At 42.3% G+C, this 12,214-nt stretch overlaps 1 protein-coding gene across 3 annotated transcripts in view; it reads right to left on the bottom strand.

The window, feature by feature from the left end:
* The window catches only part of LOC143290567 (transient receptor potential cation channel subfamily M member-like 2), a 117,846-nt gene that overhangs the window by 12,014 nt on the left and 93,618 nt on the right, over nt 1–12,214 (bottom strand). For all 3 annotated transcript variants that reach the window (XM_076600131.1, XM_076600132.1, XM_076600133.1), the window contains 8 exons: nt 10,993–11,128; nt 8,046–8,268; nt 7,300–7,414; nt 6,594–6,751; nt 5,057–5,148; nt 3,435–3,632; nt 1,510–1,615; nt 765–794 (listed from right to left, as the gene is read on the bottom strand). In XM_076600131.1, coding sequence (XP_076456246.1) covers nt 765–794; nt 1,510–1,615; nt 3,435–3,632; nt 5,057–5,148; nt 6,594–6,751; nt 7,300–7,414; nt 8,046–8,268; nt 10,993–11,128 — 1,058 coding nt within the window. The remainder of the gene's footprint in view (nt 1–764; nt 795–1,509; nt 1,616–3,434; nt 3,633–5,056; nt 5,149–6,593; nt 6,752–7,299; nt 7,415–8,045; nt 8,269–10,992; nt 11,129–12,214) is intronic.

The following is a 12,214-nucleotide window of genomic DNA, read 5'->3' as shown; positions in this document are numbered from 1 at the left end:
CCCTTCTTTATATAGAGCCACAATGCTCAGAGATCATCCACCAACAAATATGGTTTGAGTTCTATTATTAAAAGCACTGGCCCTAAAAAAATATATGTTGGTTATGAACAAAATCTGTCTATCTATCTATGTATCTATCTATCTGAGTCATTCATGGAAGGTCATCTTGTTAAGCTGGACTGATCCGATATGGTACAGCAAGACCACAGTTGACTAGATTTCTTGCAAAACCAATACAACTGTGAAAAAACAACAACAACAAAACATTGACTACATATGATTGCCTAACCTTCTGCAATGCATCTCTGGGTCACAATGGATACACATTCTCCTCGAGAAAAATCAGTCTTAGCTCCGCTATCATTCAGACTGATGCATGTTCAGACGCTGAGCAGGTTTAAAAAAAAAAAAAAAAAAAAAAAATTTTTGGTTAGGGTTGGCATCAGTCATCAACACTTGCAAATTTGAAATGAGGCAGAAAGCTGGTCATCTGACTTGTTGATTTTTCGAAAAGCTGACAAGGCCAAATGTTCTTTTGTTGGGTTTTTTTCCCCATTCTCAGGAGAAAGTGGAAGGGGACAGGGTAGGAGGGGTTACTGACCCGTTGATTTTGTAAAGGATCCACTGATTTTGTGATGAACACGTTCAGTGACACACTATCAGGCGAACCAAACCCAAACTCCGTCAAAAAACTGAATTTCAGCGATGTTAAGACTGATTTTGGTGCTGATGGAGGTCAAGGAAACCTTGACAAAAGATCTCACCTCTTCACTGGCTGGTTCTCTAAATGCTGTCTTTAAATATAAAGAGACAGAAAAAGTAATGCAAAATACAGATCTTTATTCAAAAAATGGATAGGAAGGGCGGGTGGAGGGGGTGGGGGGGGGGTGTAGGGGGGGGGGGGGTTGTTTTGAATATGAACAGTTATAGTTGATGACAAAAACAATCAATATGTAACTCTTGACAGTGTATATTCATGTATGCACAAGTGAAAACTCACACACACACACACACACACACTCACACACAAATCCACTGACAGACATACACACGAAAAAGTAAACAAACATGCACAAACAGGAATGTGTGCACAGATATACTTTCTTTAGAAAAAAAAATGTTGAAAACTGCACATGGCTATTATGTAAGTCATAAAGTACACACACACACACACACACACACACACACACACACACATGTGCATATACAGACATGCGCACTCAAACACACACACACAAGTCAAACATACACACAAACACACACACACTGACACCCATCAACACACACTGACACATGTACACATACACACACAAAAAAGTACATACACACACACACAAAGCACACACACACACATACACTGACACCCATCCACAAACACACAAACACACACGCACTGACACATGTACACATACACACACACAACAAAAGCACACACACACACACACACACACACACACACAAAGTACACACACACACACACACACAAAGTACACACACACACCCACATACCCCAGGGATGGCCCACATCTTATTGTCCTCTCTCTTCACAGCAATGAACTCCAGCACAGGTTTTTTGTCCACCAGAATTCGCTGACCCTTCTCATCGCACTTCCACCTGCCACACACACACACACACACACACACACACACACACAACAGCTGTCACTGAGCATACATAAATGATGATTTACTAGAGGAGAAAAGGAAGGAAATAAATCACTATAGAGGGACAAAAATCACCTTTTTATGTGCATGTTCGTGTGTTCATGTGTGCGTGTATGTATGTGTGAGTGAGAGAGAAAGAGAGTGTGTGTGTGTGTGCGTGCACACATGCAAATCTGTACATAAAATGGTCCTTGCATTTGTCAAAAAGTTTAATTGTTTATACAAAAGAAAAAGCCACCCCGATTCAAGACGGTTGTGTCCTCTGGAGGCACTGTCCCACATTAATGATAATACAAAAAATACAACAAATACATAAAAATAGTTTGGTACTTCAAACACACTGTGCTATTTTTACGCATTTCCGATTCAAAAAAGCAATATCCAACAACCCAATGGTGAAGTGGTCAGCGTCACTGACAGACAGGTGGGAGGATGCAGGTTCTTCTTCTTCTTCTTCTGCTTTCGTGGGCTGCAACTCCCACGTACACTCGCATGTACATGAGTGGGCTTTTACGTGCATGACCGTTTTTACCCCGTCATGTAGGCAGCCATGCTCCGTTTTCGGGGGTGTGCATGCTGGGTATGTTTTTGTTTCCATAACCCACCGAACGCTGACATGGATTACAGGATCTTTAACGTGCGTATTTGATCTTCTGCATGCGTTTACACACGAAGGGGGTTCAGGCACTGGCAGGTCTGCACATATGTTGACCTGGGAGATCGTAAAATTCTCCACCCTTTACCCACCAGGCGCCGTCACCGTGATTCGAACCCGGGACCCTCAGATTGAAAGTCCAATGCTTTAACCACATGGCTATTGCGCCCGTCGGATGCGGGTTCAAGCCCCATAATACACATGAAAGGTGGGGGTTTTTTTGGCCTGTGGTCGGCTGCTACCCAGAGTGGACTGACTGTGCTGTGGTCTCAGACAGGAAGACTGGGACCACACAGTCGAGAGCCTTCCACATCACGGATGCATGTTTATGTTTGTGAGTGTTTCTCAAATTTCCTTACTAGCAACTTGCAGGTGTCTGTATCTCTCAGCCTAGTTGACGCAGGAATATGATTTTATGAGAGCACACAGCCTTTGTCAAGCAGACCCAAACCTAAACGGATCCCCAAAGCAGGAATAATGATATATATTATGAGAGCACACAGCCTTTGTCAAGCAGACCCAAACCTAAACGGATCCCCATAGCAGGAATAATGATATATATTATGAGAGCACGCAGCCTTTGTCAAGCAGACCCAAACCTAAACGGATCCCCATAGCAGGAATAATGATATTATGAGAGCACACAGCCTTTGTCAAGTAGACCCAAACCTAAATGTACCCCCATAGCAGGAATAATGATATATATTATGAGAGCACACAGCCTTTGTCAAGTAGACCCAAACCTAAATGTACCCCCATAGCAGGAATAATGATATATATTATGAGAGCACACAGCCTTTGTCAAGTAGACCCAAACCTAAACGGACCCCCATAGCAGCAGCATCACTATGGTCATAACTCGTCATCATTGAAATACTGAAAATAAAATGTCTCCTAATTCAGAGGCACCAACCCCACATCCATAAAAAAAATCAAAACAAAAAAAAAAAAAGAACAACCAAAAAAAAAAAAGATTAAAAAAAAAAGAAAAGAAATCATCAAAAAAGAACCAAATCCTTCAAACACATTGAAGTCCAGCACTGACACACCACACTTTGAAGTGACACACCGACACACCCCCTCCCCACAAAAACCAAAATCCTTCCCGACTCACCGAGTGACGATGGGATCGCCGGCCATGTTGGGCCCCCACCTTCCCAGCAGGCCCCTGCCCTCCAGGCCCGTGCGGCCGTTGGGGTTGAGGGGCAGCCCGTCCTTCACCTTGTACTGACCCTCGAAGCTGATACGCGACACCTTGTTCTTGCTGTCCATGTTGTTGAAGGGGATCAGGCCCGTCCGCTCCTTGGGAGACCTGAAGAAAGGGAGGCAATCTTTCTTTTCCTTTTCTTTTCTTTTTTTTTTGATCAACTCACTGAACCCTGGGCCCAAGCAGCTCTCTGGGAGATCTGACAAAAGGGAGGCAATCTTTCTTCACCCCCCTCCCCCTTTTTTTTTTTGGATTAACTCATAAAGCCCTGGACTTGAGCATTGCCAGGGCATCAAAATTAAAACAGTTTCCATGTTCATAGATATGCATGAGGGAAGGGAAGCAATCTTTTCTCTTTTTTTTTTTTCCTATTAACTCACTGAACCTGGGCCTAAGCATTACCAGGGCATAAAAAAATCATCAAAACAAGTACATATGCATAAACTGCCAGCAAAGGGAACTAACTTTAACAGTATTTGTATTTTGTATTTCTTTTTATCACAACAGATTTCTCTGTGTGAAATTCGGGCTGCTCTCCCCAGGGAGAGCGCGTCGCTACACTACAGCGCCACCCATTTTTTTGTATTTTTTTCCTGCGTGCAGTTTTATTTGTTTTTCCTATCCAAGTGGATTTTTCTACAGAATTTTGCCAGGAACAACCCTTTTGTTGCTGTGGGTTCTTTTACATGCGCTAAGTGCATGTTTATCATCTCATCCGAATGACTAGCGTCCAGACCACCACTCAAGGTCTAGTGGAGGGGGAGAAAATATCGGCGGCTAAGCCATGATTCGAACCAGCGCGCTCAGATTCTCTCGCTTCCTAGGCAGACGCGTTACCTCTAGGCCATTACTCCACATGTGTCAAATGTGGTGGGGAAAAAAGGGCTGATTTCAGGATATTTTTCTATATTTTTCTGCACCAATATGGCAGGGAAGCCTGCTGAAGCTGTAAACTCCCTAGTGTTGAATGGGTTAAACTTTTCATCTAATTAAAAACAACCCCCCAAAAAACAAAAAAAAACCCAATAAGTGTGAACATGCACTTTCAATTTCAAAGAGGAACTGTGTGGACTGATCCATACACACTACACCACATCTGCTCTCCATAAAAAGAAAAAAAAGAATAAGAATCTTTTTTTCAAAATAGTAAGGAACACAAAAAAGATTAGATGCAGACAGACAAAGACACATACACAGCATCAAGCGAAACAAAAAAGCGGTCAAATTAGGAAAATTTACATACGCAGTCATATCAGGAAAACTGACATCATCAAGCATAGTCTTTGAATAACATGCATTCATGTTAAGAAAACTGACATCATCAACTATAGTCTTTGAATAACACACAGTCAGATTGGGAAAATGTACATCATCAAGTATAGAATATGAATAATAATATTTAAGACTCTCTTTCTCTAGGCCACTGGCCCTTAAACACACACTCGCCTCCCCACCCACCCACCCCCACACACATACTACCACAGTGAAACAACACTGCCAAACAATAACCACAGCAAACACATCCTTACAAGGCCATGAGATCAATTTTGTCAGCATACGACGGCCCCGCCAGAATGGTTTGCGATGTATAGCTCACTGGGTCATACTCCTCAAACTCCACCTGAAATAAAAATAATAATGATAATAATAACAACAATAACAATAATAGAAGAAGAAGAGGAAGAAGAATGAACAATTGCTTTTTCTCAAATAAACCTCAAAGCCTTTAACATGTTCAAAAGTTATTAATACATGAAATGACTAAAATAATCTTCTTCGCACAATCACTGTGCATGAACCACCAGACATAATGATGTCACTGATGCCACAAACCAGTCCATGATGTCACTGATGCCACAAACTAGTCAATGATGTCACTGATGCCACAAACCAGTCCATGATGTCACTGATGCCACAAACTAGTCAATGATGTCACTGATGCCACAAACCAGTCCATGATGTCACTGATGCCACAAACTAGTCAATGATGTCACTGATGCCACAAACCAGTCCATGATGTCACTGATGCTACAAACCAGTCGATGATGTCACTGATGCCACAAACCAGTCGATGATGTCACTGATGCTACAAACCAGTCGATCTTGCAACATCAATTCGAGTGTCTCTCCAAAACTGCAGTCCTGTGCTATGCTACGTAGCTGGGTGACTCTCCCCCTCCATCCTGAAAAGAGTGTTAAACTTGTTATGTTGGATGATCTCTAAAGGTTTGGGTTTTACATGGTTCTTGACTTTATCTGTAAATTCTTTTAAACTATTTGAACTTGGCTTCACTGGTGCAAAGAGATCGCGGATCAGCTTGTGCGTGGGACCTCCGCAAACCATCAACAACATCGCTCGCTGCTTCTCGTCACTTGTAATGTCGTTTGCTTCAAAAGAAAATGTAAAAAAATTCGATATACTGTTCCCAGTCTTGAGATGTGCCATATTCTTCAACTTTACCAAATGCGACTGCCATCCTTGTCACCAAAATGTAGCAGATTCGCTCAAAACATAGCAGACCTTAAAACATGTCAACAAAGACAGGTCATTCTACAGTCACACCAACACTGACAATCAAGGGAACTATTTCATTAGGCACGGGGACACTTCCCCATGTCAACAAAGACGAATTATTCCACAGTCACCGCAACACTCACTTCCAAAGGTACTTTTCTGACAGGCACGGGGACACTTCCCCATGTCAACAAAGACAGATCTTTCCACAGTCACCACAACACTCATTTCCAAAGGTACTTTTCTGACAGGCACGGGGACACTTCCCCATGTCAACAAAGACAGATCATTCCACAGTGACACCAACACTGACTTCCCAGGGAGCTTTTTCATTGGACACAGGGAAGCCATCAACAAAAACAGGTAATTTCACAGTCACCTGAACACTGACATGTCGACACTGGGACCGCGAGAGATGAACCCGCGTGTAGCCATGTATGGGGGAACTCATATGAGCAGCATGGGTGTAATGCCACTGAAACGGTGCGGATGATGGGGGAGCAAAAAAAAAAAAAAAAAGGACACATTATTCCAGTCACCCCGACACTCACTTCCCAGGGGACTTTTTCGTCAGGCACGGGGAAGCGGCCGACAAAACTCATGGGGTAGACGGGTGAGCGGGACACCACGTGGAGGTCCAGACGTTTCTCCAGCTGCTTGGACACCTGCTTCTTCAGCTGACTCCTCAGCTTCCTCTCCTCCTTCTTCTCTGTTGGGGTCACAGTCACACAAACCAACCATCAGCTCTTTCTCTCAAGGCACTGTGGAAATCCTGAATAATGGGTAAACCAGTGTGCTGTGATATGATACGTGAGACTGATTATGGTAATTCAAGAAGCTGTGAGTGGAAAAAAACTGTTCTCTGTTGTGGACACACAAACCAACCATCAGCTCTTTCTCTCAAGGCACTGTGGAAATCCAGAATAATATATGGACTGGTGTACTAGTCACTTGGTAATAATGACATTTTCTGTTCTGGTCTACTTTTATCCTTCATGTATTACCCCCCCCCCCCCCCCAACCCCCAGTGACCCCAGTACACTTGGTAATTTAAATATATTCTATGCTGTTCTAGCTTTGTCCTTGATGTACTATCCCCCCTCACCCTCCTTCCCTCCAATATTCCCTGTGACCCCAGTACACCTGATAATATATTCTATACTGTCCTTTGTCCTTGATGTACTATCCCCCCCCCCTTCCCTCCAGTATTCCCTGTAACGCCAGTACACACAAAGACACATTTCTAAACTGTTCTACCTTTGTCCTTGTCCTTTATGGGCGACCCCAGCTGAGGCGGGGTGACGGTGCCCCTCATGTCGTTGGCCTCCATGGCTTGCATGATCCAGTTCAGCGCCCTGAAGGTTGACGCCATCTGACACCACACAACACAGTCAGGAAACCGTCCAGACCCATTCCATGTGTCATCCGTTGAAACGACAAATTTCTCTGTCTCTCATAATAGTGAACAACAGCAATAACTATACTGATAATGATGATGACGCTTTGAATCTATTCCAGGTGTCTTCCATTAAAATACCACCCAACACACACACACACACACACACGCACACACACACACACACACGCTCACACATACACACACAGACCCATACTATATCATATACACCCAACAGCACACACACATACACTCAACAACAACAACACACACACACAGACCCACATATGCACCCAACAACAACAACACACACACACACACATAGATTCACATATGCACCCAACAACACACACACACACAGACCCACACATATACCCAACAACAACAACACACACACACACACACATAGATTCACATATGCACCCAACAACACACACACACACAGACCCACACATATACCCAACAACAACAACAACACACACACACACACAGACCCACATATGCACCCAACAACACACAATCCAAACATCCGACCTCCCCCCCCCCCCCCGCCCCCGACCCCCCTACCTCCCTCTACACACACCCTCCCCCCTCCCCCCCCACAGACCTGTTCCTCCAGGAAGCTAAGCCTGTGGTCCAGCTGTGGAGGCATCTGGATGATCTGTTTCACCGGGGCCTGTTTGGGGGACACCGGCAGGCTGGGCATGGGGGCTGGCACTGCTGCGGTCTTGGAAGTGTCGGCACCATGACCCGCTGATGATGCTGCCGCTCCTGACCCGTGGCCCTGGTTGTCGACGAAATCGTCCACTTTGGTCTGTATGAGCTCCAGTCTGACACACAGGACACCATGTGTGACAGTCAGTCATGTTCAACTGTGACCATCACAACAGCAAAGGAGGTAACTGCTGTCCCGAATACCTGGGTCTAGAATTTGATTATTGTGGAGAATGTCTTGCCCAAGTTACATCCCCACTCTCGGCCAACAGGGTTTTAGGACAGTCGGCGTTGGGGACGGTTAGCCAACTAGCTCCCAAGGCTGCAGCGCTAAGAGCCAGTGTAATCTTGCCTCCTAGTTTGAGAGTCACAGCACACCAACTGCCAGTGGGAAAGGTTAAGAGTTGGTTTGGGTGTGACAATAAATGTTTCACACAAGCAATGGACTTCAAATGATTTAGACTTCAGATGGTTTATTCAGACTGCGATAGGTTAAGAGGTGGTTTTGAGTGTGACTTAAATGCTTGCCACAACCAACTTTACACTTCAAATGGTTTAGACTTCAGATGGTTTTTCAGACCAGGAATGGTAAAGATATGGTTTGGAGTGAGACTTAAATGTTTGCCACAACCAACTTTAAGACTTCAAATGGTTTAGACTTCAGATGGTTTATTCAGACCAGGAAAGTTTGAAGAAGTGGTTTCAGGTGTGACTTAAATGTTTGACACAACCACCTTCACACTTCAGATGGTTTAGATTTCAGATGGTTTGTTCAGACCGGGAAAAGTTAAGGGGTGGTTTTGGGAGTGACTTAAATGTTTGACACAACCAACTTTCAGACTTCAAGATGTCAGCAGAACACACCATCAAATCAAAATTTATGTAGCTTCTCTCATTCTTTAGAAGGATTTATGCAGATATTTACTGTAATGTTTAACAGTTCGGAAAGGTTAAGAGGTGGGTTGGGTGTCACTTCATGCTGCCAACAACAGATGGTTAAGGCTAAGAGATACTTTTGGTGTGACTTGATGCTTGAAACAACCAATGGGAAAGATTAAGAGGTAGTTTTGGTGTGAATTCATGTCTATCACAACCAACGGGAAAAGTGAAGAGGTAGTTTCGGTGTGACTTCATGAATGTTTAGGGAGGACAATCACAGATTGAAAAAAAGTGAGTTGAAGTGCTTCCCCAGCATGCAGCAACGTGTCACAACGCCACTGCAGGATAACAGCTGTTACACAAACACACACAGGCAACTTCAGACACAAAACAATCAGGATAACTACCCCTGTGTCCCCTTAAGTTGGTGCAATCGTGGTAATTATGTATGCTTATACCTTTTTGAATTCACGCAATTAATCTACCTGTACATTTTGGGGGGGGGTATTGATTCATTTATAATTCATAGACAAACAATGTCAAACAAACAGGACAGCTATCCCTGTGTCACCATAGGCTGGTATAATCTTGATAATCTATACAGATGTATGTTTAAACCTTTTTGCATGCATGCAATTATCTACCTGAAGATTATCATATTTTATCTTGCACCTTTTTGTATATACACAATTATCTACTGGTAAATTGTTATAATCATTCTTACACCTTTCTGTACAAATGCAATTATCTACCTGTAGATTACTATATTATTGCTTATACCTTGATGTGTACATGCAACTATCTACCTGCAAATTATCATTATCATTCTTAAACATTTTTATACACACAATTATCTACGTGTAGATTATTTCAAATATTCTTTCACTTCCTTTTTTTTATATATATATACAAGCAATTATCTACCTGTAGATCATCATAATTATTCTTACACCTTTTGTACACATATATGCAGTTACCTACCTGTAGATCGTCGTATCAATTTTTATACCTTTTTAGTATAAAAGCAATTATCAACCAGTAGATAATTAGTGCTGCAGCCTTGGGGGTTAGCTGGCCTTTGGGAACCATCCAAAAGCCAACTGTCCTAAAACCTTCTTGGCCAAGAGAGTGGGGTAGGTGTAACTTGGGCAAGACACTGTCCACTATAACCAAATTCTAGCCCAGACAGTCGGAACAGCAGTTGCCTCCTCTGCTGTTCTGATGGTCATAGTCCGACACGACTATCATATAAACTTATTTGTATACAAGCAATTATCACTCTGTAGATAATTACATTCATTCATAATTCAATGTTGAAAATTATATATATATATACATTCACAAGGTACACAACTAAGTCAGTGCTGCTTATGCCACTGATTCAGCTAGCACACTGGTAGATAAAAGATACATTGGAACAAACCCAGACACTTCCTTATACCGATCACCTGACATGTGCACACAGCAGCAAAGACAGAAGAAATATGCGAACACAAACTAGCTTTTATTCAAGACTGGCATAGCCTCTTTAATCCTGAACAAGCAACACAGAACACATGGACAATACAGAACAAACACATGGTTGCCTCGGTGGTTTTTCAACTGGAAATAAACACATCATAATCATATACATATATATATTGAGAGAGAGAGAACACTGAACACTGAACACTTTAATGTCAATAGCTTTACAGCCCTAATGACATGGGGGTTCATAATACAAATAACAACATGCATCAATAGTAATAATATTGATGAAAACCAAAGCCAAAACGAAATCAATCAATCTGTGCAACAAAGTGCAGTTCGACCATCCATTCAAAGTAATGGCATGTAGTGAGAAATAAAAACAAAAACATATATAAATGTATAACATAAATATTTTCCATGTGAGAATGACAACACAGATTTCACTTTTCACAATGAGAGAGAGAGAGAGAGAGAGAGATAAGCGTGCTCACTTGTGCATCATGCCCTTTATTCTCCCATCCATGCTGTAGGCCTCCTGAGCCTCCACCTTGGTGAGGTAGGTGTCAGCAATGATGTTCTCCCACTGCACCAGTTTCTTCTCATCCTGGGCATTGCTGTACCGCTTGCCTGTCAGCAGTGGCAGATAAATTTCATTTTCAGTTGTTGTTGTTGTTTTTTCGGACAAACCTGTGTGATTATCAGCATAACCCAATGCACTAGTCTGGCCCTGAGTGAATACATGCACACACACACACACACACGCACATGCACACACACACACACACACACACATACACACACACACACACACACACACAAACCTGTGTGATTATCAGCATAACCCAATGCACTAGTCTGACCCTGAGTGAATATATGCACACACACACACACACACGCACATGCACACACACACACACACACACATCAATGAGAACATATACATCAACTGCCTGCAAACAACGCACACATCATTATCAATCAAAGTCTGAACCTTCACAATGGATAAAGGATTTCTTGTGCAAGATCCTGCACAGACGTGCACGTACTCACAGTGTGTTGCTTTTATCTGTTTGTTGTGTTTGGGTGCAGTGTCTGTCATTCCTCTGATGGGTTTTACAACACATAAAACGAGTCTGAGTCTATATGAGAAAATCTGTGCCACCTTGCATTGTATTGTTCAAAGTATAAAGTTCATTTATGGCACACGGTTCATGATCAAGAAAGTGACAAGCGTAATATATTACCAGTTCTCAGATAAACATTTTCAAAATGTTAAAAATTTGTTTTAATGAATTCAGAAACATTGGTCAAGATTCTGACTTACTGAAAGGTGGCATATTCATAAAGGTGATGGCTGAATAGTGAATAGTTTTTGACCATCTCCCAACCTGATTTGGTTTCTCTACCACTTGCAGCTGCTGAGAAAATTCCAACTTTAAAGTTTACCTTGAAACACACACACACACAATGACAGCCTACACAGGGTAATAATAGAAGCTAATTTTATCTAAACATGTAAGTATAAACCCACAGCTGTTTCAATTCTTCTCAGAGGCTTCTTCTTATTTGCTATTCAGTTACTTGCAATTACATTCTTTCAAATACCACTTATTTGTTTACCTTTTCCTGTTTTTTGAAAAAAATTTACTTTAGTATATTTCTGCAAGTAAATATTTCAGTCATGTTTTTTCTATTCACACAATAACATTATTT

This window comes from Babylonia areolata, chromosome 15 (assembly GCF_041734735.1).
Source record: "Babylonia areolata isolate BAREFJ2019XMU chromosome 15, ASM4173473v1, whole genome shotgun sequence".
NCBI lineage: Eukaryota > Metazoa > Mollusca > Gastropoda > Neogastropoda > Buccinidae > Babylonia > Babylonia areolata.
The sequence above is the reverse complement of the archived record's forward strand: the minus strand, read 5'-3'. Positions and strand labels throughout refer to the sequence as shown.